At 43.2% G+C, this 27,893-nt stretch overlaps 1 protein-coding gene across 1 annotated transcript in view; it reads left to right on the forward strand.

The window, feature by feature from the left end:
- The window catches only part of LOC104831432 (chromosome unknown open reading frame, human C16orf71), a 96,924-nt gene extending 70,196 nt beyond the window's left edge, over window positions 1–26,728 (forward strand). Inside the window, exons 16-25 of the mRNA XM_010567002.1 lie at window positions 1,226–1,279; window positions 3,352–3,521; window positions 8,912–9,107; window positions 12,756–12,850; window positions 14,362–14,482; window positions 17,096–17,313; window positions 18,898–18,980; window positions 22,995–23,064; window positions 26,212–26,338; window positions 26,642–26,728. Of these exons, the coding sequence (XP_010565304.1) occupies window positions 1,226–1,279; window positions 3,352–3,521; window positions 8,912–9,107; window positions 12,756–12,850; window positions 14,362–14,482; window positions 17,096–17,313; window positions 18,898–18,980; window positions 22,995–23,064; window positions 26,212–26,289 (1,085 nt within the window). The 3' untranslated portion in view covers window positions 26,290–26,338; window positions 26,642–26,728. The remainder of the gene's footprint in view (window positions 1–1,225; window positions 1,280–3,351; window positions 3,522–8,911; window positions 9,108–12,755; window positions 12,851–14,361; window positions 14,483–17,095; window positions 17,314–18,897; window positions 18,981–22,994; window positions 23,065–26,211; window positions 26,339–26,641) is intronic.
- Window positions 26,729–27,893: the final 1,165 nt, after the last annotated feature.

Below are 27,893 nucleotides of genomic sequence, written 5' to 3' on the forward strand. Positions count from 1 at the left end.
TCACCATTGCCCGACAAGTGAGTGACAGAAATCAGAGCAGAATGCACATTTCCTAAGTCTCAGACAGGGGCTCTGTCATTTGCATTACAGTGTCACCCAAGTCACCAGGGAATTCACAGATCCTAGAAGTTCTTTCAAATAACCCCAATACTAAAGAAAAAAAATAGTACTGTGAGGATGTGAGCTAAAAAGTTATGAGTCAAGGACCTTGGAGCTGGTTCTACCTTCTATATGTACTCTTATTATTCCCCCAAAATAAATGAGATGCATGTGGAAAGAGAAAAAGGTCTCATTAAAAGAAAAGAATACTTTGGCTACGTACCTTCCAGATACATTGCCCTGGGAAATAGAAATACAAGGATTTCGGACAATAATAAATACAAAAGAATGGTGATTTTGTTTTGATGAACAGATTTTAGTTTTCTGTTATCTACGTTGCATGTCACCCTGGCTAAACTTGCCAATCACAGGAAAAGGAAGTCCTTTATCAATCTGATGCAAGCTTCTCCTCATTGCGCCCCAGTCCTAGGTAACTTCTCAATTCACATGTGCCTTGAAGTGCCTTAAATTTTCCTCACCTCTCCAGGTCACTGCAGGTTTTACATTAGACTGAAGGAAACATTTTTATATAGGCTTTTGTCATAAGTTCTGACTTACCAGACTCCTTTTATAGCAGTCTGCTCTTACAAAGAACCACTGAAGCGACCATTCCAGGCTGCTTGAGGAATGTCAGTGAGGTTTTTATCAGCAGAACTGAGGAAAGGACTGAACAACAGTCAGAATACACAGCCTTTCTTTGCTTCCAAGGGCACAAGACAGGACATTAAACAAAACACCTGAGCTTCTGGAACTTACACCCGAAACAAGGCAGCTTCTAACTCAACTGTGTAATATTGGGAGCACAAAGGTAGCTTAAAACCACCATTAGCCACTCCCTGAAATACACAGAAAAGATAACCAAGAATCAACATGGTTTAGTACTTGCAGTCCTTTTCAGCATATGCTATTGGGCTTACTGGAGTAGTGGTAAGTACGACATCTCCGAGGCCCTCCCAATACATCTGAATGTCTGAAATCAAGCCATGCACGTCCCAGTATAACACTTTGAAATAAGTGTGTTGTATCAATGTTGGCTGCATTATGTAGAGGTGATGGCAACATTCTCAAATTATTGTCCCAGAACATGCATACTGCTTACTCAAATCTGTCTGCTTTTCTTATTTAGTGGGAGGGAGCCAGAGATGTCATGCAGAAGCGCTGTTTACCTACTTGCAAACAGGTGAGAGAAGAGCAACTTTGTGGAGCTAACTGGTCTACATGTACCAGCCAAAAATAAACAAAAGGATTATACCCACTTTTTCCTTAGGGTTGAATACAGTCAGTGATACACACTCTCTTCTCTAAGCATGCCAGGAAATCTGATATTTGCTTCTCTTGAGTTCACACTTATTTTAAGCCACACACATATCTAAAGTATTGTATATAAAATAAACAGTATTATTCACAGTTACACTATGAAATCAAAACCTATGTCATAATTTTGGGGAGAAAAAATAATTGGCTATGAGGAAGGGATCTGAAAATATTACAAAGCAGAAAAACATAACAAAGACCAGGCAACTTGGGCAAAACTGGAAAGGCCACTAAACAGCCAGAATTGTAGATGGAAATCAGGCATGTTTGAGGGCTGCCAAACAGGTGCCTCTGATAATTCATGATCAATAGAGACTGTTCCATTGATAGATAGCGGTATTTTCTCTAACTGTTGTTACTTATAATCACTGAGGAGAGAAAACCAACTCTAGGTGGCAAGGTGTCCCACCTGTTTTCAACACTTGTCTTTGACCAGACCAAGATGGCAAGGTAACATAAGACAAATCACTCCTGAAGTGTACAAAGTACATAAATATGCAGCATGTAGTGATTCACCTACCACAAGAATGAGAATGTTTGCCCAGAAACATAGCAGATGGTGAGTAAAACATCTTGAGGACAATGAACGGTTATGTAATGTATACAGTCAAGATTGCCATTATGCATGCGAGCAGCTGAGTGGATCTGAGCGGCTTGCTTCTGCACTTGCAGGCTGTTGCTATGGCATTTAAACCTTTCTGTTCAAGAATGATGTGAAGAAAATAGCAGATCTTTAATAGGAGGGCTAGCTGCACCGTAAGGGTTAAGTTTCCATATGAAGTGGGGGGGCAGTAATCTTGCTTTTTATTTTTGATCCTGTATTTCTGTGTCATGAATCAGCAACATGCTTCTTGCCATTTGAAAATAACAGCATGCATTAATTATATGTAGCATTGTTGATGCTTCATTGCATCAATGTCTGTATAATTAGTAGTGGGGTGTACAGGAAATGTAAAATGACATTTTATGTACACAAGTAGATAATCATGGATCAATTTTAGCAGCCTGCAGTACTGTTACCTCATGCTTCATGCTAATTGACATGGTTAGGCACCAGCAGTTAATGGGTCCTAGCTGACTGATTCTGACACTACAGTTGCCATTAAATCTTCAAAGGATGTCATTAGGATAAAATCTTAACTATATTCCTAGTAATAAGGAACTTTAGATTAGCAAAATTAATAATTTGAAAATACTGTCATTTAAAAATGAAATTTATGCATTTTCTGCCTTTTAATACATTTTGTATCATCAGACAGCAAAACTATCTTGGTCTGTTTTATTTTCTGTTTCTCATAGCACACTGAGTGCTGCACCTGGCTGGCAGCTCTGCTGGGAGAGCTTTGTCAGAAGCAAAAAGTTTTTGCTGAAATTTCAATTTTACTGAACACAATTCTACTTGTAATAGGTTTATAACATTAATTGGGACCTGTCATACTTGTTAGTGCCTCTCTGAAACATAGCTCTGAGAGATATAGAACACTGAAAGATAAACTGTGAGGAATAAGAATTTAATAGCTGCCTTAAGGATTATATCACATAATCACTACAGTTTACATGAAAAATGTAAAAGTGAATATCTCATTCCTTTTAAAACATTCCTATATAATAGAATGGATTGAGTCTTATCTTACAGACCTGCCACAAACTTTTTGGACTCAGAGCAGACTTCTTGCAAAAAAAAGAAGAATCTACAAGCCTAGACTGTTTTAGATATATTTTTAATCTAAAAATCAAACAAAACAAATCAAACCCCAAATCCTATACACACAGGTATTTTTATGGACTTGTTTTGTTGAAATTTTTATGAACTTCATGCCAGCTTTTAGATAACCCTCTTCTACAGATGTCTGTCCAGGCTAGTAAACAAATATTGCTGTATGGGTTACATTCGTTTCTAGGAGCAGCTTTGGGTTTCACTAGTGTGCTTTGTTACAGGAGCCCAGATTCTTTGCACAGTGCTGCTGATCAAACCTGGTGCCTGGAGCCATAGTCTTGCAAGGATCCTCCGAAAACTAGACCTAGAAAAATTCAGTGTGGTTGGGATGAAACACATAAACCTGGAACCAGACATTGCCTTAAGACTCCTTTCTTCTGAAGTGAAACAGGTTTGTTAAGAAACTGGCAGATCTGTGACTATGCTTAGGTTTAGAGTGGGGAAATACGTTAGCTAGTGAATAATCCATTCCTGAAAAAAAACAAAAATTCTCATCCGGGATTTCTGAGTTGTTGTTAGCAGTGAGCTATATAGAACAATCAGATCTGCACCCGTATCAGACACAAAGAAAGCTGACATGCTGATGGTTTCTTTTATCGCATGCCATAAAGAAGCAGACCTGGTTTCTCTAAAACAAAAGTTTGGGGGATATGGGCAATACAGACCTCCCAGGAATCTGTTTAGTTGCTAATTTGCAATGCTGACTCTTTAACTGCAAAACAGGTGTTCTCTCTTTCTTCCCCAAGGTCATTCCAGGTAGGGCACATCTAAGGAGCATACCACACCCTCTGCACATGTGCCTGGTTTTCCTTCCATGTGTTTAAACCTGGGAGCTGGGAAACATTCATTGCACTACCAGAGAATATAAACCTCTGGAGCCCTGTTACCTTATATTACATTACATATACAGCTGAATCTCTGTTCCAGGAGCATGTGTTTAAGAGTCTGTAAAAATGACCTGCAAAGAGAGAAAATTGAGTTACTGTCATTTCTAATGTCTAACAGACAATAAAGATCGTTCTTAAATGTTGAGGTGTTATGGGGTTTTGTTAGCTAAAACTAGATCTATGTTTCTGCTCTTTTATAGCATTAGAAATTAATTTTTTCCCAATCTGAAATATCCCGAGATGAGTATAAAGGTACTGTGAAAGCCAGGAAACTGAAAGCTGAGCATTTTAGAGGAATTAGATTCCCCACACACACCCCCCCCCCCACCTTGGGGAAAAAAAAATCCTTGTTATTTGATTGGTTTCATGAAGACACTTAACCAATTAACTTTTACAGAAAACAAGCCTTTATAATCGATATTGCTCTTGGGTTAAGCTGGGAGAGTTTATAGCACTCTCTCATAGAAATTCTTAATAGAGTCTTCCAGAAGAAGACAGGAACATGCCAGGACAGTGCTCTAACATAACCATCAATCAGGAACAATTAATACCTTCTGCATGATAGCAAAGCAATGGAGCACAAGCATTTGATTTTTAAATATTTACAGACCACTGGTAAGAGGGATATAGTGTCTCTTAGAGTTGATGGGGAAGTGCTTTTCCATATGGCTTTTAATCATACAGCTAAATACAAAAATGCTTAGTTGATCATCTGAAACAGAAAACATTTTAAAAAATCCAAATGTTTACCTCAGGAAGTAATGCAGATACATGCAGGGTAAATTTGAAGGGAGGTTGTTTCATGAAAATTTTCTCTTACTTGTTTTTGGAATTCTCTAATACACTAGAGCAGCTGTTGAGCATTGATTTAGTTTCTTTGAAGAGCTGGTGACTAATGAGTTTAAAAATTACAGACTATTGGGTTTTTGTTCATGGAAAAAAAACAACCAGGTTTTGAAGTGAGAAGGCAGAGATAACAGACTGCCTTTGGCAAGGGGGAAAGGACAGTAGGAAATGCTTTCTGCTGTACAGGGGCTCCTTCTCATTTTTAGAACACATCTGAAAGTCTTTCACTTATGAGGGCTGTAAAAGGCTGAGCTCCCAAGATAAGTAGACAGATTTTCAAAAAGCCTCAGCATGCTTCAGGGACTGGGTTATTTTAAAAATCTGGATTGTAAGTGTTATAATGGCAGCTGGTGGGGGCACAACTATTTTTCACAGCTGAATTTCATATAAAGCATTTGAATTGGAGTGATGTTCATTGTCGATCTGTTTCTCAGGTTAGGGGACAATGGGATACGGTGCTGTTTTTAAAATGAGGCTCTAAATATGGGGGCAAATTGCTGAAATTTTAGCATCTCCTGTTGAAGAACATGGAGCCAGTGTGTCTGACCCTACTAGAAATTCTGTCCAGGGCTTTTTATCTCCTCGTCTAGAGCCTGATCCAAAATCCATCTCCAGAAATCCCTAGAAAACTGCCATGTGCTCTGCAATGTGCCAGTTTGTTTTGTGTACATAGTACTTGATAGGAAATTTGGGTCTTATTCACTGGTAGCAAGACTACCTAGCAACTCCTTCTACCGAATGTATTATTTACATGCACATCAACAAATATCCTCAGCAACATGATTTCAGATACATGATTGCTTTTTCAACTTAAATACTAACATTCAGTTTCTAAGTAGCTTTTGGCCTTTGGCGTACAATAAATAATGGATTGGTCTGCTGTTTGCTGAGGTTATCTAATCACAGGAGCCATGATAATACTTTTTATCTGAAGTTTAATAATAATTTTAAAAACTAAAGGTCAGGTAAATAGAGCTGACATTGTCTTCTCAGCTCCTAGCACGACCTGATTGTGTTCAGACTGAGAAGCGACTGCTCCCAGAGGGAGTTCTGCTCCTGGAGGCTGTGTCTGCTTTCTGCGCTTATCCAGCAGATCCAGTCCTGCAGAGATTTGCCGGTTTGCATGCTAGCTAGAAAGGTTGATTTTTACAGTGGAACCTGACCATTCTGTTGGGGATTACCTGGTATGATTGCCTGCAGTAACAGGTCACTGGACTCAATAACTTGATGGATTCCCTCCAGTCCTATCTTGTGATTCTAATGGTAGAGGCAGAAGGAAAATTTTGCTGCTTTTTAATCCCGTTAGTCCTCCAGAGCCAACGCACAGCTGGAACTTCCTCTCTGTGTGCATCAACAAAATTGCTCACTGAATTCAAGTCAGCTGCACATGTGCAATCTTGCCGCAGCTGCTCGGGTATCAGCAAGGACACGGTTTGAAGACGGTGTGGAGGCAGGATGTAAATAAAGGCATCATTTGGCTGGCAGAGTCTAGAGCGGATGTGAGGATATATCAGAAGTAAAGAAGTCACCTTGACTCCCTGACACCATTGGTAGCAATTAGAAACAATGTCGTCTTTAACCCAAAGTCTTCACGTTTGCTGGGGAACAACTGAAAGACAGGAAACAGAGACAAAATGGTTTTGTTATGTAGATCTAAAAGCACTGTTTAGAAGCTCTGGAACAAAGTCATTTCATTTATTATGGTCTGTTTAACAGAAACTATGTCTTTGAACGTTTTCTTTTGCAGATGTTTCTGACATGGATGAATGTTGATATGTTATATCCAGTCCCTTTGAAAGTTTTCATGAAGTCATCAGTGTTTTTCATGACCCAAAGAGAAGGCACTTAGAAAAGTGGATTATATACATATTTTTTTAAACTAACAAAAATTTTCAAGCAAAAAGGTTTTATTTTGTATTATATAGAACTGAATGAATGTCAAAATTTTGCAGTGTACTGTGACATGCTGAAATTCTTCATCCTCACCTAACAGAACTCTCTCATTACAGGAGAGCCTGTGAAACTTACCTGTACATATCGCATGTGCAGTCATGTGATGTGACTGACATCCCGGGGTTTCATTTGCCCTGTATTTCCATGGGGTGGGAGTTTTGACAAATATCACAACTTGTATCAAATCCTTTACATAACTAACCAATTTCAGCATGGGGGGCTTCTCATGGATCATTTTGCATTTTCAAATACAGGGGAGAATAGCAGGATTGAGCCAACGGTTTTCAATTTATAGCCTACTTCTTAGAAATGCAGTTTAGGAGAAATGTGAGAGAGAGATGATTTGGGTCAAAGTCAGTGAATGGTTTCTTATGATAGAAAAGCAAAAGAGGTCTTGAAGTATTTTATCTCCATATTTTTAAATGAAATGATGGGATTTTCTTTTTGAAATGTTTTATCTAGAGAATTGCCGTATTCTTGTGCTTTTAGAAGATGAAATAATAGAGGAGTTAAAACCTTTAGGGGGCTGAATAATGTGATTCAGCTGAATCAAGTGGTGGTTTTCCCCCTTGTTTTCATTTCCTCAAAAACTGGAAAAAAGTAAATAACCATGGCTTAGTTCAGCCAGTGAGCTGAAAATGCTGCTGTTTGTAAGCTGTGCTGAGCATATAGTGCTGGCATAGAGCTTCTCTGCAGCAGAGGTGTTGCTGCACTGTGGAGCACAGGGAGGCAGAGCTGGGTGCTCCTGCCACTTTATTAAGATGAAGGGGGCAGGGGGAGGCAGCCTGCAGCTGCTGTGGACACCCTGACCTCATGCACAGTGGAGACATCTGCAACAAGCCCGGCTTTCGAAGGTTTTGCTTAATTAAAACAGTCAGCAAGGCTGTGAGTGTTCTGCTGCCCCTTAGTAGCCTTCTGCCCCAGGCACTTGCTACCTTTCCCCGTGCTTCTCAATCATTATGTCAGTCTCCAGCCTACAAATTGCACTCTTCTCACTGGTGCAGTAGTTGCTAGTTATCATTACCACTCATCCTTAGTTAAAATAAAGATCCCAGGGTGTTGTGACCTGCACAGCAACAAGAGGAACATCTCTGCTCAGGAGTGGTCACAGGCTGAACTGACCACACTTGGAAAAGAAACAAAGGTAGAGGAATTTGTCATGGAGCGCAATGCATCAGTGGCAAAGCCAGGAGGTTTTCTTTCAGCCCCCATCTAGCACCCTGTTCTGAGCCTCCTTGTTTTAAGCTCTCTATTTCTGTAGTCCTGATCTAACTAATGTATGAAATTCTACCACCCTCTGGGAGAAGCTGAGCTCTAGCAGCAGGGTGGGTGTGGGGGTCCTTCCTTTCATGAATTCAAAAAGAAAAGTTCTGGTGTTTGTAATCTGTCATTTTATATCAGCCAGAGAATTAAATATGGCTCCTTATCCCAGAGCATTTACGACCCTGTTGATATTGCTAATGTCCATTGCTTCCACCCTATCTATATGTCACACCGAAGGTAAAGTGAAAAGGGTATTGCATCAATCAAAGGTTCAGCAGTAGACAACTGAACTGTAGAGTAGCAAATTGTTTTTGTCCTTACCCCCTGACAATGAACTCCATCTCTGGTACCTAGCATGTACAGACATGCAGAACAAGTCACAGCACAAGGCTTTTCTGTCTTTAGAAATAGGATTTTGTTTCCTTTCTTACTAAAAGATTTTAAGAAACTACTGCTAAAGTTGTTTGTATGTGTAAAAACTACCATTGGCTGATCTATGACCATGGGGACTAAAACCACAAGCTGCTATGGCTTAAGCTCAGTGCTTAACTTTTTCTTTAGCTCTGTGTGGACTCAGGGTGGGAACAAGACTGCCTATTACCTGGTGGATGTCACAACAAATACTGGCTTGGTGGCCACAGTATATATTCTGGAAGCTCTGCCTGCAGAGACCACTAGCATGTATATTACAAAGAGGGGAGAAAGCAAGGAGTAATGGCAGATCTGCTTGCTTCAAACAAGGATGGGTCTAGCCAAAGGAAAGCTGGGATGTACCCAGTGCTCACCAACACTGTTCGTTGTAACGTCTTCCATCTCTGTTATTTCTTTTCAGGATTCTGCTGTTTTAGAAGCTCATTGTACCTACCTTACCTCAGGCACTGCTCTTGTGCTCTGTCTTCAGAGGCCAAATGCTGTGAAGAAGCTGATAGATTTACTGGGGCCAGAGGATCCTAAGCTAGCCCAGGCACTAGATCCGTTCCTCTGGAGGGCTCAGTATGGCATCAGCACAGTCCAAAATGGATTTTACGGTAGGTTTTTGTAAAAGAAAAGTCCAAAGGCTCAGATATGCTAATGGCAAAAAAATATATTATGTACTGTTACCTCCTGCATTGTCAATACAGATCTAGCCTTGGCAGGCAGTAGAGACCATTATTCCCTAGGAAGCTTTCATTGTTTTCTTGGTGGCTGAGCTGAGTATGTCTCAAGCTATGAAATATTCTCCCAGAAGGTATATTAAAAAAAGTTTTTTTCCCAGAACAGCCCTAGATCTGTCTTCCATCAGAACAGATTTCCTTTGATCTTTTCACTGCTTGGTCATTTTGTACTTTTAGCTTGGTTATTTTGTAATTATCCCCAAGAACCCATCTGTCTTCTATCTGCTTGTGAGTCCCCTCCTGATAACTTCATAAGCCATTGGCCAACTGCAACCAGATTTCACAGAGGGATAAAAGACTCCAAGATACTGAGTTCCTGTAACATCTCAAAACGTTAATGACTGGCTAGAGAGAGGTGATCAAAAATTGCTCTCACTGAGGAAAGCAGGTAAACTCAGCTGTTTTCCATTTGGAGAGGCTCTTGCCAGCTGCCACATCAACAGCGGCACACCAGCTAGTCAGCACCCTCAGTGTGCTGAACCAGTCACAGTTCATCTGCCAGCAGCAGGGGAACTAGGATGTTGCAGTGTGTATGTTGGGTGGGTGGGATGGGAAAACGGGAAGTATTGCTGGAGAGAGTGGCCTATAGAGAACCGAGGGTATTGCCAGAGGGGGCCTGGGCTATTGCTACAAGGAGAGAAGGATGTAATTCAAAATTCCTAAGGAATTAAGCATCATTAGTTCACTGTCCATGAATAGTGTTTTTCCTCAGTGTGGTACTGATTGTGCTATATGTAGTTAAAGGAATATAAAAATAATAAAAGCAATAGTTTCTGTGAACACAGGAGAGCTAGCAGGCACTGTATGCCTTCAGGTTTCAGCACTTTCCTGTTGAGATCCATTGGATTATTTGACTTCTTCTATTGTATCCTGTGCTGTCAAATCACTCCCTCTTTTTGTCTATATCAAGTGGTCTTTTGAAGAGAACTGGTAGAGAGTGAAGTAGCTACCTTGTACAGCTTGGGGAAGAGAATCAACCCCTTGATGTAGAACCTTTTTTTTTTTTTTTTTTTTTTAAAATCAGATATGATCATAATCCTTAGGACCAAGACTAAACTGAGAGAGATCTTTGACCATGATTACTCACAGGATCTCATCTGTAGGAGTGACTGAAGAGCAGGATCTACCTACACAAAAGAAATGGTCAGGGCTCTTCAGCCAATACTTTTCTGCTGTCAGCCCCTGCTGCTTTTGCTCCTGAGATTAATGGATTGTGTATCCAGGTTGCCTTGAGAATGAGAACTCATCATTCACAGCTAAGAATGGGTAATATATACCCCAAACTTAAGATACTCCTGCTACAGTTAGAGCATCCCTAGCATAACTCAGTTAAAGATTAGTTTATATTAGCAAGAGAGGCTGAGTCTCATCTTGTCTTTCACTGGGACCCACAGAGCGCTCACTGTGTTAGAGAAACCCTCAGATGTCTGCTTAGGGATTCCCTTCAGGTCCCTGCTTCCTTCTAAGACTGGGCTGAGCACAGAGCTGAACTAGCTGGCCACCACCTGCCCTCTGAGACCAGATTGTGCATTCTGTTGGAGCCAGCTATATGGCTGGCTCACAGAGCCATCCTTGCACACATTCAAAGATAATGGATGCAGCTGTAGCTACTGTACTCACTAACTCTGACTCAAGAATCTGATCAGCTGTTATGCCAAGGAGGTGTCTGTCCATAAGGAAAGGAGTGTTCACAACCCCTTGCACCTCCAAGAGCTTGCCCTCTAATAAGGATGAAACATTTACCTACAAGTTAAGCAGGAAGAGCTTAATCATTGCATGAGTAATCATTTGGGGTACTGGGGAAGACCATCTTCCTTTCCTAGGAGGGAATACTAAGCTTTTTCAGTTTTGCTCCAGCTGAGGAAGATCTCTAGTTAATGCTATCTTGCTGAAGTAGAGCAAACTCTAGCTGTGTGTTTCCTCCCAAAGTGACTGAGGAAATTCAGTTAAGGTGAAGACCAGGTTCCAGTGATACTGTTGAATGAAGTAACGCAGTTTTAATACTCTGAGGCTCAGCTGCAGAAGTAAACCTGCACTCTTCTCATCTCTTCTGGGTCTTATGAAGTCATTGTATAGTGCCTTTTCTTGAACCCAAAGAGCTCTTACACATGCATCTTACACAGTCTTATACCTTGAGCAAAGTGTTGCTAGCTTTGGGAGCATTTGTGTCCTCTGTAATGGCATCAAAGATTTAAACAAGGAAGATTTGACATAAAGGTACTTAAAGGATCCAGCACAACTTATACACTGGTGACTTATGCAATCTTAGGATTGTAAACTACTGCGTTAAGGACTCTGGCTATACAATACCTGGAATTATGAAGTTCAAACAGGGCTGAGTGCTCTAAGAGCAGTAAGACATGATTCTTTGAATGGGTAGCCTGCAAAGGTGGTAATATTTCAGAGGGTGTTTGCGTTTTGTGTATTTGTATCCCAGGAGTATGGATCTGTGCCAGCACATTGACAATCTATCTGAACTCCAGTTATATAGAAATAGCTTTTTCTTCTCTAACATCTTCCACCCACAAATCTCAAAACATTCAGAGTAGTGCTTTATAACACTGTTGCTTTATAGGGAAATACTCAGATGCTAAGCCTGGAGGGACGTCTTAAGTCACTGAGTTCAGTTAATTCTCTCACAGACAACCCCATCATGTATTCCCTTTCATAAGCATCCACCCCAATTGGATGGTTGTGACAGAACTTCACTGCTCTGATAGCTAGAAGTCTTATGTTTTCAAACTTAAAGATAGTCATATACAGTTTGTATCCATTTGTTCTTGTGCCAATACCTGTAATTTAATGTTAAGTAATTCTTTTTTCTTCTCTGACCTTTTCTACCCTGATGTGTTTATCAGAAATCAGATTCCTTCTCAGCTTTGTGTCATGTTGGGTCAAACAAGCCAAGGTCTTTTAGTTCTAACTCTTCAGATGATACTCCATTCCTTCTGTGATCCTCACATTATTTCTCTGTCCCTGTTCCAGTCTCAATTTACCTTTCTTGACCATAGGTGAATAGAATAATACACTGCTATCAGCAATGTCTCATACTAATTCTGAAATCTGTTGTAAATCAGAGCCCCCAGCATATTTGGGACTTGCATTATTGTTACTAAGCTCATTTGTCTGACTAACTAGTAGCTCCTTCCTATTCAGTAAGACCAGCCTGATGTGATCCAGAAGCAAGGAAACAACAATGGGGGATTGGAGCTGGTATTGAAGAGTTTCACTGGCTCCTTAACATGATTCCCTTGACTACAGTGTTAGGAAATAGAAGGAGTCTTGTTTACATGAGGAAAAAGCTGAGTGATAATAGGACAGAATCAAAATACCAAGAAGGCAATGGAACAATTCTAAATATAATGGTTTTAAATGTTTGCTATTACTGTACAGAACAGCTGGCCTTTAAAGCAATTACTTCAGTAAGTTGCACATCATCAATCTCTCAGAAAGATGAGTGTGAGTCTAGAGAATGTTTAATTCATGGCCTGAGAGAATCTTCTCATTGTATTTATCTCTCAGGCTCCAAATCCTATCAAATAGCTGTCCGGGATATGAAGCTGTTTTTCCCAGAAGGACTGTGCTGCGCCGAGTGTCAGACATTAGAGGAGGAAGAGGTAGGATTCTGCCCTTTCCTGAGAAGTATCCTGCTGTGTCAGAGCAATGGCTTTGGCCCTTATCCCATGACTTCATTCCTATTATGTTTTAGATAATGCTTTTTTTGCTGTGTTTCACCAGCTGCCGAGTTTTCCTTCTCCTGTGAATGTTCCTACCACAATGTGCTAACTTTGTATTGAACCAGACAGTCTCGGTGGAAAAGTGCTTTTTTAGATATGTTTGTTTGGTAACCTGTGCTGTAAATTCAGGAGGGCTCATACTTCAGTAGCAAAGTTCCCAGATAGAGTCAACATCACTTTGGAAGCAGGTTACAGGGAGGGATAACAATATCATCAATGATTTCTAAGACACAGTTGGCCCACAGGCTTTGGTTTTTTACCAGCTTTTCTCATGTAGCGTTCAGGAATGGAGATGAATTTGGACAGCTGATAATGTAACTCGCTGGTTGCTGAACATCTCCCACAGAGTCTGTACACATCCACACGCTCACAGCATGGAGCACTGCCCTATTTGTGTGACAAGGATGTTGTCCCTTGTGCCCTGTCAGCAAAGGTACCACCAGTACCACCACAGCAATGAAAAGGGTGGAGCTGTCTCATGTAAGACATCTCATGCTGTAAAGTACAGGCAGTTTACAGAGCTGCTGGGTGCCTGCATCCTTCCCTGCCCGCAGGTAGAGGCATAAAGACTCGGACTCTTACCTCTTGGTTTGCATTGTAGGCAGTGCCAAGAAGCCTACCAGTACTGGTGTGGCCCACTCCTGCTCATCTGGCCTTCACACTATGTAGCTGCTGGTCTCTGATTCAAACCACTGTAATTTGCCAATAGCTAAAATGAAACAATATGTCTTTCCTGTTCAACTAGTTTTGTATGTCATTTCCACTCTGATCATTTTCTTCTCAAAACCAGAGTTTGAAATGATTGGGTTACACTCAATGAAGGTATGGCAATTTTTGAGCCTTGCTATGTCCACGTGGCACAGAGGTGACCCAGCTGAGTTAGTCCAAGGAGATTAGCTCTGGAACTGGAAGCAGCCAGCCACATCTGTAGTATGCTTCACTAATGTGGATGCTTTCCCTCTGCAACTCAGTCCAGAGCATCATGACTGCATTGTGCTGGGATGCATGGATGTGCCAGTTCATTCAGAGACAGAAGGGAGCTGCTACACATCAGTGTGGCACTGGATAAAGATGTCAGACACTCACAGTCCTTGAGTTTCTGGCCCTGGAAAGCTGGGAGCAGAGATCTTAGAAAGATGTCCGAATATAGGACCTTTAAAATGATGACAAGATGCTGTACTGAATTAAGCCACACTAAAAAAGAATGCGTGCAAAATGTTCTTGTATCTCTAGACAAGCAGGTGTTTTCTAGGCTGGCAATTACAGAAGTACACAACACCAACAAGAGCTTCACAGCTTGCCTGAATCAATACTTAAGAAGTGTTATCCTTCCTGATCAGGTAATGGTGTTCACATGACTTGCCTCTCTCTCCCTCCCTTCCCTCCTGCAGATCTATAACCTGAAACGTGACCCCATAGTCAGTTTGGAAATCAACAAGCAGCGCAGGATCATAAAATGTGAAACAGGAGGGCAACTCAATTTATTGGGCTCTGAACAACCATGCAGTCTTGGTAAGGAAATGCGTAACTCTTGTTATAGATTGAGACTGTTATTGATTAATTGGACAGCAAGACAAACCATCTGGTGGCAGCAAGATTTGGTATTGATGTCCTTTCATAAGGGAGAGACAACTCTGAGCTGCAAAGAACAGCTCCAGTGGAGTCCAGCCATTTAACTGTTTACCTACCAGGCCTTTCCACTGCCAGTGCTTTCATGGATTTAAATATAGGGCTGTTCAGAAGTGCTGACCTTATCACCAGCAGAAGAACAAGCACTGTCAACACAGCTAGTGTAAGCAACAGTGCACATTTCTCTGCTGAACTTTTACAATGCATTTCAACACCAACTTGGCCACGGCGGTTTGCGTGTCCATTCAAAGCCCGCCACAGGAGACGCGAAGGCACCATAGGGATGGGCGATTGTGAGACATTTTGTTCTGTGAGTAGATAAATAACAATTTATGCAGGGAGTGCTTCTGGCAGTATGGACATCTAACTCTCAGGAACTGGACTGAGAGCTCATTCAGTTCCCACTAGCTGCTGAACAGCTGCCAGCTCAAAATGACTTCCAGTTATTGCTGGTCTGACTTTGATTTGAAGTTGAAGCTTCAGCAAGCCTGTCAGTTCCCTCAGATGCCTACAGTTTCTCTGGGTCTTTTCTGTTTATTTTACTTGATAGGCATGTATACAATACAGGCTGCGATGCAGCACCATTTATGTCAGGAGATACAACTAACACATGGGGATGCTTCCATGTTGGGATACTGTGGATTGATCCCAAGCCTTTATAAACAAGAAGTGACCAGGTAAAGCATCCCTGTGGTGTTGACTGGGGAGCAGATGTGTTGGGAACCAGGTCATTCTTATTCCTGTAGCTTCAGTTCTGATGTGACTGGCGAGCAGGAGGGTGGGCAGCTGAGAAAACGTTCCTGCGCTACACTTGATTGGTGCAGTTGTTAATCCCAGCAGTAAAACCACAAGATTGTTGTGCACTGGCAGAAGAATATGATAAAAATGCTAGAGAATTACAGACCATCACCTCCTACCTTAAACGCTTACTGATACAGGACATTTGGGCATTGATCCCATACCAGCAGGTGCATGAGACAGCACATGTATGAGTGCAAGGAGGATTGTGGTAAGTCAAAGCCTTTACCTTAATGACAGCATAGGTGCTTGGTACTCACCAAGTCACTTTTGTGTAGGGGGTCTCTGAAGGAGGATTTTTCCCAAGGTAATTATCCATTAATTCTTTCCCCTGTCTTACACTGGCTTTGGGCTATGCCCTGCGCATGCTTCATGATCATTACAAAAATCACAAATCCTCAGGCAAGCTCCTCTTCTTATGTTGCACACTACTACATCAGAGACTGACTGCATGAAGGTTTAGGACTTAACTGATGCCTGCGGAAAGGAGTGAGGCCTATCTCGCAACATTACTGACATTCCCAAGCCATTGTATGAGTCCCAAAATGAGATCTTGGCAACTGTGAGTATGTTAACAGCAGCTTTTTTGAGATGACCAGGCTGTTCTGTATGTTGCTCTCTGACTTCGTCTGGGTAGCAGCAGAGATGTGATCACATTGTTGTGTTTCTGGTGGGGTATCTGAGCTCAAGCTGTGTTCAGAGCACAAAGCTGCAGTGAGAGGAGACTTGCAGGTGTTCCCAGTCCAAAATATCCTGTGTTGCTATTGCTGACAGGCAGGGTATTTCCCTCATCAACTTACTGCACAATGGGAAAGGATCAGGCCTATAGCACAGGTCTGCTGTGACTGAAGCACTTCTTGATTTTTAGAAGATATTTCAGAAAATAAAATGAAATTAAAAAAAAAATAGCTTGTTGTGGAGAGAGCTTAGGTATTCCGCAAGCTTTGTACAGCCCCGTGCTGGGAGCAAATCTCAAAATGTGTGTCCCTAATTTCCTGCTGCAGGAGGATGTCTTTGCTTTGAAGATGTCTAAGCAGAGTAAAAAGGAAAACAGTGTACAGCCCTGATGTGTTTGTGTCTCAGAAAATATATTTCAAAGAGTTACTGTCCTGGAAAAGCAAGTACACGTGATCTCTGAACTGTCAGGCACAATATAGTAAGCGCCTCCAGCAAGCCAGACACATCATTCACTTTATGGCCTCATCTTGAACACTAGAGGTAGCTCTTGCACACAAAGAAACCTCTCCTTTCAGCAAATAATTATCACAAAGCTGCTGCTTAATGGACGGACAGATTTATCATGAGGAAAATATGAAATACATTAAGTCTCATGTATGCTGATCAGAATTACATTTTGGATTATAAAAGCAGCTGGATTAACAGATTTCTTTGCTTGGAAGAAATTAAATGGAATAGTATCTCCTGTAGCAAACCAGCAGTTGTCCTTGTCTGACTCCTGAAATGGGGTCACTACTGCTGTCTTGTGATCTCCAGATACGTACACATAGGCATACAGCATTTTGACAGTTCAGGATGAGCAATTGCATCTGTGAACATCCCAAACGATCTAGCAATGCCTGAGTGCCTCTGATCTTCCAGTTACTTGTCTGTGGCAGAGAAGAATTACTTAGAGGGCTAATGGTTATGGGGCGTAGATATAAAACAAGCATCTGTTGTGTTTTGATCTTTTCCCATCAGATCGGCCATTGCTTGATAACCTTTGCCAAACCACTTGCCTCGTATTGCCTGGGATAATCCTTCGGGGTTCAGAGCACCCACCTTATGTCGAACTGCTTGATCAGCTTATTGGCAAAGATTTCACAGTGACTGGAGTACGCCTCACTGTCCTGGATGCACCACAAGCTCACTGCATCTCTGAGACACTAAGCAGGGCAAAGAGCAGTGTTGTAGCAAAGGTATGAAACAGCTGGAGTCGTGCTTTGCTTCCTTTGCATAAAAGAAGAGCCTTTTAATGCCCTGCTGTGCTAAGATATCCAGGCTAGCTCTGAGCAAACTTGCTTTGGTAGCAGTATTAGCACAGCACTGCATCTGAGCTCTAATACTACTGGTAAGTAATGTGGGCAACGTGCCTCGCTTGCTAGTCCCTACCTTGTGTTCCTGTATCTCCACTAGCTCACTGACACCTAACCTTGACATCATTATGTGTGAATGTATCCTTAATGTGAACAGCACATCCCCGTTAAACGTTTTATTCCATTCACCTATCAGTGCACAGTTGCTGCTATTATGTATGTTCTGCTGCTGTATCTGTCTTGGTTTTCCACATAAATACAGTTTCTATTTCCCTTTCTGTAATCGCACCCCATTAATCCTCTTCTACAATGCTAAATAACCCTTCCACTTTTTGGACTGTGCCCTGGAGTCCTAGGCAGAGATTTCATTTTGCTTCTCGTTTAGTTGGTGCTGACAGCTCAAGCCGCAGTCCAGCATGGGGTTTGAGCAAGTGCTTACGGGGCTTAAGCATCAGATGTGCTTCTGGGGTGAGGAGATACTCTGCTGATGTAAAGCAATGTATCTGGCCCAGACTGTTTTTCTCTTTGCACTTGGTGTAGGAGAAGTCCACCATTTCAGGAACCTTACTAGGGCAAAGCAGTGAAAGTGCTGTCAGAAGCCCAGAGTAAACAAGGGGGGAAGCTACTTATACTGGAAGTAGCAATCAACAAAGGGCTGTCAGAGACACCCAGCAGTCCCTCTGAAAAAACACAGACAAACATTTGTGCTTCCAGCCTTTCAGTTATAAGTCTTAGGTGTTATCTGTAATAAGAACAGGTAAGATCTTTTGAGGTTGTGATTTTTTTAAACTGACAGCATCCCTTTGAAGTACATCTGTATAGAATAGCAATTACATCTAGCATCCAATTAGTCTAAGCACTACTTTCTTCTCCTGTGGTTCCCCTGAGGATGCCAGCCCTCTGCACACAGGAATGTGCACAGCTCTCTAGGAAGGACAAAGCGAATCAGCGTGTGGGAAGGAGAGCCATGGCAGCAGCACTGCTTTCCTGGTGATGGAAGAACTTCCTCCTGTCAGAGATTAATTACTCTGGGCAGAGCTGGCATGTTTCCAGAAGGGTCTGGCACTGCTGAGCCAAAGGTGAACATTACAGCATTTGCTTTTCCTTGGCAGAAGGGAGATGGGCTCCTTCAAGTAATAAGTGTTTCTGCTACAATATCTCAACATTTACTGTTATCTCCATATTCCTGCTTCCAGCAGACTTAGTGACTGAATAACACACCTAAGTAACCTGCTTATTTTCACTCTGAGAGAAGGGAACAGGAATAATAGTATGCCATAGGTGCAGGATAACTAACAGTTCCGACATGATACTCTTCCTATTTGAAAGAGTCTGTTGCTTTGTGACTTTCATCCCCTCACACAGCACACAAGCAGTTATCTGTGCTGTCAGCGGTTCATCAGTAAGGCTTACAGACTTATTTAAGTGGATAGCAACACCAAAGCTCTGTTCTTCCCTCTCTTGTAGTCCCTCTTAATGGATGGTTTGTGTCTGGTGCTAGCAGCACAGCGAGACAATGCGGTCATTTGCTTCGACTCCCTGCTGGACAGGTAAGTGAGGACAATATCACTTTAACAGCAGTGTCTCAACCCCCTGCTAGAGAGCTTGTGATCTGAAGGAGGGCAGCTGACTTTCTTCTCTGTAATTTAGTTCCACTTCAGACTCCTATGAGGTCAGGTGCCACTCAAAGGCAACCCATTCTTCCTAAGTTATGTTGTTGTTAATGGGTCAATACCTGAGAGCGTTCCCCAGTTTCGAAGTCATGTGTCCTATACTCAGGACCTTAAATACTGAGTTGTGGTGTTTGTTAAAGACTTGGAGTGTCTGTGAGGCTTGGCAGCATGGTTCCACAAATACAGGGGTTTCTCTGAAATAAGGGCTCACATTGGGAATAGACCTGCTGAATCAATAAAATTCCTAGGAGAAATATCTTAGCAGATTCTATGTTTGCTATGAAAAAAATACTTAAAATAACAACAGAAAGCAAAATAAAAAATTAGCCTCCTAAATAAATCACCAGAAATGCTGGGTAGAGGATGTCTAAGCCTGATAAAACAAACAGAACCCCTCTACAGGGACTGATTAGTGAAATAGAATGATTATCAGGCCAATTAACCCACTGTTCCCCAGAGGGAAAGTTTCCTTGCACAGGGGCTGGTATTTGGCAATGCGATGTGTAGTTCCTGCACAGGGTTTCCTCGAGGAAAGGAAGCCAAGAGAATCTTTTTTTTGACACATTTGGTATAGAGCAGTCCATCAGCCACACCAATAAGACTGTTGTGACTTTGGCTGTACCATCTGGAGGACTTCCAGATAACACTGTCAATGGGACAGGAATAAGGAATTCAAGGATGCTGGAGTTTACAAACATCAAGGGGATCAAATCTGAATATCCAATCTGGTAGACACCTTGGAGTTCTCATACTTTGATGAAATGTTATGATGCTCAGTCACAAGGCCACACCTGGGAAGAACAGTTGGAACAAATTTCATCGGTAACTTTTCAGAAATGTTTTTAAGCTAATTACAAAATTCAGACATTGCTCCCATTGAGTTAAAATTGCACCCTTAGGAGCCACATCCCAGACCGTTCACCTGGCAAGGTACAGCACTAAGGGGAAGCAAAGAGCAAGTTACTGAAGACCTTTCTAGTGAGTTTTGTCACAGGAAAAAAGTAAGCTGTTGGGAACCCCAGAAATCACTGCTGAAGGTAGTTTTGGGAGAGTGGCTGTCAGCTCTGCTGACAGCCAATACAAGATCCCCACCTCTTTATTTTCCCCAGGCTTTTGCTCATCAGTGATGGGTGCTGCATAACAAGATCAGCTGCAAACAGTGCTTCCCTCTTCTGTAGGCTTAACTTGATATATTTTAAGATTGCCAGTCTCAGGGCAGCACCCCCAGAGCAAACCTTGCAGTGGCTTCTCACTGCTGTTCACAGTGAGCCGAGGGGCTGAGAAGGAAGCGGGGATGAATGGGTGCCAGTCTCAGCTGCATCTTTCACCCCTCATCCTGGTCTGTGCCAGTATGGCTGTCTGTACAAAGGATAAACTTCCTTGCCGAACTGCAAAATACATGTGCATAAATTATGGCTGTTAGGGGGCACTCCCAAATGGCAAGATCCACTCTGCCTCTTACCCCAGTGCCAGAAGTAGTGATCATGGAGCCATTTAAAAGCAGCTCTACAAAAAAAAATTTGCCTTCATGATCAATGATGCTTGTGAAAGGGAGGGGCAGCAAGGTGTGCCCAAGGATGGGGAGGAGGGGAAGCAGTGATCTGCTGGTAGATCAACTTTAGCCAACAGTAAACTCACACCTGTATTGTATCATAAGCCATCATATTGTTTAAAATCAACTTTGCAAATGTCTTTGAAAACCCAGCCTGACTTAACTAGTGTCTCATAAGGACACTTCATGCTAAGACATCTTCATTGCCTAGTTTATAAACATTTCAAAATAACATCTGAGGTTAATTGCACTTATGACTCCATCAGCAGGAGCCACGTGACCTTTCTTGTACTGAGTAAATCACTGTATATTTATTTCACTCTTATTGCCACGGCCCAAGATTCCAATACCTGCACAGGTTGTGGCCTGCATTTCAGTTACATTGCTGAAGCACCATGGTGTAAGAGATTATTTTACGGCCCTGGGATTTGATTCACAGCTGAGCCACATTACTTAGGCTTTGTGCCATGGGGAGGAAAGTTGCCATCTGTATGGAAGCCTGGGATATGATGTCAGAGATGGGCTGTGATAAGGAGGAGGAATCAGGTGTTGAGAGGAACAATGCAGGCTTTGCTAATATAACTGCTCATAGTTCAGAGCCTATTAAAGCTTTCCTAAGCCAGCTCTAGCAGTGGTACATCAAGCAGAGACATTCAATCACTGGAGGATGTGCTGTGCAGAGCAGTTGCCTTGAAGACAGACACAGACCCTCATAACTGTGCAGTGGTTATTGTTCAGCTGCAGCAGTGCCCACTCTCTCTGTTCTCTGGACATACATGAAGGCATTATTTCTGCACCAAAGGGCAGGAAGAACAGAGACAAGGACAAAATTTATGCAGGTGGGGGCACAAAAGCAGCCTGTGAGTTTGATTGACTGCCAAGAGTGGAGCCAAAGTAGGAATCTGGGAGAATCTGGGAGGGTGCCAAGGGTAACTCATAGGGCAGAGTGAAGTAAGTGTTTGGAAGAGGTGAGGGGAAGCTGAAGCACAGCCTAAGAGCAATGGGGACTGGGGGGAGAATCCAGAGAAGGAAGTGACACAATCCTATCCACAGACAAGGAAAAATGATGTGAGACTTACCATTCTTGTTCTGTCAGCATCTGGCTGCCTGGATCTCTAGTATAAAACATTTGAACTTTCCCTGTCATAACTTGTTTTTGCAGCCAGATTTCTGAGCTGCAGGGTGGCACAGGGAAGAATTTACAAGTAGATTTGAAGCAACTCCTGGAAGAAAGGCATGCTCTGCTTTTTATGCATGACAAACTAGATCCAGCTGCCTTAATAGGTGGTACTGATTTAATAGTCATTACTCCTGTATGATTATTTGAGCTTTTAAAAGGTAATTTCAGATGCCCATAAGATTGCTAGGACCTAACTATATTGTGCACAGTCTTTAGGAACTCACCTAGTTAACATTGTACTCAACTCAGTAAGCAGCATTCGACTAAAGCAGGCCGAAAACCTAGCTGCATCAGAAGAAAATTGGAGTCTAAACTAGGCCTTACACCTTCCTAGTTTCAGACAATGTAGTGCAATCAGAACAAAAGTCAAGTGTTAAGGAACTTAGCTGGATCTTATTCTCTCTGATGAAACATTCACCAAGTGTTAATTGCTGTTAGCGGGGAGTGATGTTATCCCTATAGGAAGCTCATCTCTGGGAGCTTTGGAGGGAAAAGAGGTGTAGAAATAAAAAAATGAACACATGAGATGTAAAATCTTGGAGCTGTTGAAAACCACTGAAAGGAAAACTGTTGCCAAGCACAATACCTGGATATGGCGGCAGGGAGCTGGAAGTGATTTCCAAAGCCTCTGGAGAGTTTTCAAGCCTAAGACTCTGAGTGTGCATAAAATCAGTTTAAAAGGCAATTTTGAAATTTGTATCTTGCCTTTTAATTTCTCTTCAATATGTCTTGTGGTCAGGTCATGTGTGGCTTGAGGTGGACCAGAGCAAAACAAGAATTAGTGAAGTAGACCCTGTTGCTGAAGGCAGCTTAGAAAGTCCTGGGTTTTGGGGAAAACACAGAGATTGTCTTTGTTGAGAAAAAGACCCTTACACAAAGCTAACTATCTATGTTTATGTGTATTTCCCACTGCCCCAGAGACCCCATTATGCAACAGGTCATTACTGTTTGTTTGAAGGCTTATATTTTAAGAATCAAAATCCATTTATACAAAGCTTTGTAAAACCCAGGATTTATCTGTGTAAAGAAGTTCTGTAACAGATGCACATGGCCAGACCTGCTGGCACAGAGCATAGTCCTCCTCAAAGCTAGGTCATCTGCAGTCTGTGACAGCTTAGATGGAAAAGTAACACTGGCTTCTGTTTTTCTTTACCCCCAGTGTCTGTTGGCAGAAGCAGTCAGTCCTGGACACTGTGCAGCATCTCCTTTACCCCCAAAATGAGAATCAGGCAAGTAGAGAAGTTTATGGTATAGATATGTGTCCTTTGTGCCCCTGTGGTGAATGAAACTTGGCAAAATTGGTTGAATTTTAGAAGAAAATTTTAATTTGTGTGAGGCGGAGGTGGTGCCTTATCACAGCCCCAAGCCTCGGCTTATACTGAGAGGCCAGCACATGGTGGAAGGTGGGACCAAAACCCTGACAAACTGTCTTCCACATTACAGCAGTGGCACTATTTTGAATCAAAATATTTGGAGACTTTGATAAAGATTCAGTATTTTCCATAGATGTCAGTTACTTTTTATGAAGAATCAACACTTAGTAAGACATCAGTGATACTTGTCAAAAATTAGTGACAGGAAATGTTCATTCAGCCTTATTGCCGAGCTGGCACATCTCCTGTGTTCGGGAAGTTATGTTTCAGAAGCCCAAATCCAAAGGGAAGAGGAGAAATTAAGCCATTAGCCATTCCAGGGATGGGCTAACAGAATATTGTCTCAGTAGTTCATCGGAAGGAAACACTAAGCTTCAGACATTGTGGGCAGCTAATGGGAATCAACTGCATAAATACCTTTAAAACTCTGGCTGTAATCATCAAAGTTTAGTACAAAACAAACGAGAGATTCGGATAGAGGAGGCAGTGCCTGAAGAGTTAGGACTAGGAGGTGTAAAAGAATTGGGGAGAATGAGAAATGGTAGCAAGTGGACAAACCTCTCCTCTGGATCCCTATTGCTTCCCCAAAAAACCCAGCAGGGGAGCGAGATGTGTTTGTAATCTCATATAACATATCAGAGCTGCTGCCTTCAGTACCAGTGCTCTAAGGATTGAGCCTTAAAAGACACAGAGCCCACTTTGAAGTCTGTGTTCCTGCTTTTAACACAGGCAAAACTACTCCAAACTTCCCAAAAGTCGTACAGCTGCTGTTTTCAGCAGCTTTCCCTAAGGCACAGTAAAATGCTCCCCAGGCATAGCTGGAATTGTACGCGCTGCAGTGCCTGGGAAGGTTTGCCTGCACAGCTCTGCTATAGCTGCAAGCCTGTCATAGCACAGCGCTTACTGCTGCCAGGGTGCCAGGCTGTTGCCAAGTAATGTGACAGGGCAGCAAGTCCAGGCTGTCTTCTGATTTGCTTTGAAAAGGACATTGCACGTCTCTGGCTGACATAAAATCCCTTCTGCTTCACGGCTATGGGGAATCAGCCTATCAGAAAGATGCTTACAGTACTTTCTGTGATAGATAAGAGAAAAAGCAAATATGCTCAGCCTTTCTCCCTGCTTCTGGCAGCCTGGGCCACTGAATCAAATCCCTCTGGCACTGGTGGAAGCAGGGGCTACTCACAGCAGTTCAGAGTTTAGACCATGAGTCTGGTTCTGGCACAGTGGTGGGTACAGCGCTTCTCATTGTGGGTTACTAAAAGTACAGCAGCAAGTAACGTTTATTTTCAAATGGGCCTTTTGCTCCAAAGTTCAGGGTAGGTTTAGAAAACACAGAGTGAGATATGAGGAGCAAGCTCACCACTGAATGACTGTACCTCAAAGGATGTCCCTAGAAATTATGTTTGATCCTCTGATCTCTTGCTAATGAGTTTATGAAATGTCAGCTAGGCTTTCCAGGTCAAAGCTAATGAGCAACAACATGATATCAGGCAAAGTTCAGGAGGGTTAAATGAACATGGATTTCAAATCTTTGTGGTTTGAGCAGAGCTGCAGCATTTACTGGTGGAGTTGAGCCATGGAAGTGAACAGGAATTTCATACTTGCTCCCTGTGTGGTTTGGGACTAGGCAATAGGATGAGAAATCAGCTTTCCAGATGTGGACTATTTCAGTGCTGACATCCGTGTCTGGGGTAGTTGTCTTGCCTCCTTCTGCAGTCACTGAGAGAAGCAAGCATTTCCACAGCATTTTTCACCTGTCCTGTTTGAAACATCTGCCTTAGAAGCAGATGAATTCATGCTTTGGAAGTTCCTTATTCTCACGCAGTGACACTGCAGATGTCTGCTCCCCATGCAGGCTTATCTTGGGCACACACAGACCAGCTCACATCTGGAAGAGACAGAGCCATGCTTTCTTGGTGCTACCATTAGGGGCTGTGAACTTCCAGTGGATCTCTGTGAGGTGGTCCCAGGTGTCCCTGCACCTGGTCCATACCCAAGCTGGAACCTCCCCAGCAATAAGAGAGTTGTCAGGGAGTGCAGTGCTCAGACTCAGGTCTGGGATGTGTGTGGCTGAACACTTTCTCCTCATGTGCAGCTCTGTGCCATGGCTGGGATGAGATTGTGAGGCTGGGGTGGCCGTCCCTCAGTGACAGTGCAGTACGTCACTGACCTGCCACCATTAGCATGTCAGAGCAGGGAGACCGCAGGGTCTCTGCACAGCTGTTCCTCAGTAAGAGCCCACAGATGTGCAGTCCAGCCTCCACTGGCAGGCAGCACTAATCCCTCCACTCTGCCTGGAGCCCTGAAGCTGTTGCCAGCAGCCACAATGGCTGCTCCAGCATCTTCCTCCCTGCAGAGACAGCTAAAACCTGGGACTGGAGCAGAGCAACACAGGGAAAACACATCCCAGCCACTCTTGGCATGATCCTTAGCCCCTCAGCAGCAGGCAGAAGGGCTGGAGTCCTATAAAAGAGACCTAAAAACCTATGAGGAGAGGCAGAGTGCTGGCAGGAGGAGGGCCCCAAGGACTGTGTGGGGCGGGCTGTCAGCACAGCACTTATGATGCTTTAGGGGAACATGGTGTTCATTAGCACAGTCAGAATTACAGACTGGTCCTGAAGCCCTTGGTGCTGAGCTGGCTTCCCCATCTCTGAAGCAGCCATGCCAAAGAGCTGCGTAGGGCCAAGGTTTGGGAAGGAGAGGCAGAGCAGCCAGGGCAGGAAGTTAGATTTCCCACTTGGCACTTTGCATGTTGTTGGTTTTCTTCAGTTCCTTGAAAACGTGAATCTTGAGAGCGGCCAAACAGTGGTCACAACTAGTAGACATTTCCCTGCTGTGGGACACTCACAGCCACCTCTGTGCTGGGATTAATTCAACCTGGTAGACATGCTCACTATACTGCCTGCCTGTAGCAAGCACAAGAAACCTACCTCTGAAAAGAAGTTTCTTTGCAATGCACAGAAATCAGAGCTCTCCCCAACCCCTTCCTTCTTTTCTCCCCAGGCTGAAGAGCTGCTCTGTTGCCTTTTTGACTCCCTGACATCTGAGAGCATCCACCGAATTGAATCCCAGGATTGCTAGCCAAGATGGTCAAGGCCCCCAAGCAGCCCGTGGACAGATGCCACTGCGGGTACTATGCAGATGGACACACAGGGAACTCCCAGCCTCTAAGACCACTAATACTTGTTTGTCATTAAAACATAAAGTCTGAAGTATGGTATTAGCATCAGTAAGATAAATGAGAGCAGTGGGAGGAAGGATTAGTGCCCAAGAACAAATCCTCCTGAACCGTAGCTGTGGTTTCTAGTGGAATGCATTCAGAGACAATCTGCTTGTGTTCATGGAGCAAGGTTTGAAGCATTCCTCTGACTGGGAAAAACTCGGGAAGTAAAGTTAATACAGGGGTAGGTGTTCACTGCTGTCTTTCTCTCAGGGGCTTGGAGACTCCATCTTCCGCAGGCCTCAAAGACATTATTGAGAGACTCCATTTTTTGCTGCTGCTGTGTTCTTTGAACCAAAGACAAAACCACAGTAAATAAAGTGGAAATAGTCTGAAGGAAGGTTGGATCCCTGGAGAGTTCAATACACCAGGTAGAGCCCTTGAATAAGATTAAAAGCTGGACAGCTTAATGTTCACTTCCCTCTGCTCCAGCAACCTTGTTACCAGCTGTCCCTGCCCAGCCCCAGCTCACTGCCCTCCCATGGGCACACAGCCCTGCCTCTTGTTCCTCCTCCTACAGCAGCCGCTGATCCTAGCACGATTCCTCCTCAGATGAGTCCTTTCTATGAGCTCTCTGGCAATGAAGCTGGCATTAATACAAGGGTCCTCAGTCTTCCTGGGATCCACTGGGGAAATTCAGGTCCTTTAGGGAAGACTCTTCTCAGTGCAGGAGGCCTCATGTCCCTATCTGTCCTGCTAAGGCAGAGACTTGGACGTGCGCATGCATCTAGTTCCAGACATCATAGACATAGCAAGAACAGTCCCTGTGCATTCTCCAAGTGGTATTAAGGCAGACCAGCGTGCAGCTGGCTGGCCAGCCCACCTCTGGGTGCTACTGGCAGGGTGAACCCCTTCTGTGCACAGCCTTTCCCTCCGTGAGAGCCTGGTATGAGTCCTTCTCCCCCCCAGCTGTTAGCTCGCACAAACTGTGAGAATGCAACACCTCTGAGATCTCTGTCCCCTTTCAGACTAGGCTGAAAGTGTCCAGTAAGTCCAAAAGCTGTTAGAGGTTTGGCCCTGCAAGCTCTCCTTCCTCAGCTCGTAATAGTCCTAACACAGTCTCTCCCCTTCTCTAAGCTACCTTGAAACAGCAAAAAGAGATTTTCGTGGCCAGCTGGGTGAAGGGGGGACACGGACAGGGGCCCTGCCTTGCCCTCACACAGCAGTTTGGTGTCAGAACTTGGAAGTACCCTCCAAAGCTCTGCTCCCTGGCACCGTTCTGCCTGGACAGGCTGTTTGGGCTTTATGGTTGGACCGAACATCTGAAGAGAAGCTCCAGAAACACGTGCCCATGAGGGAAGCAGGCAGCTGCCCTGGTCCCCTGGGAGGACGGGGTCCCGGGAGTCAGTGTGACAGAAAAGGCTGCTCTGCTCCTGCAGCTAAGTAGGCCATTTCCTGCACTCCAGGCGCATTTCTGTCATGCTTGTAAGCCATGTACAGCTTTGAAACAAATGAAAATTAAAAA

This window comes from Haliaeetus leucocephalus, unplaced genomic scaffold, assembly GCF_000737465.1.
Source record: "Haliaeetus leucocephalus isolate CR32 unplaced genomic scaffold, Haliaeetus_leucocephalus-4.0 Scaffold224, whole genome shotgun sequence".
Lineage (NCBI taxonomy): Eukaryota > Metazoa > Chordata > Aves > Accipitriformes > Accipitridae > Haliaeetus > Haliaeetus leucocephalus.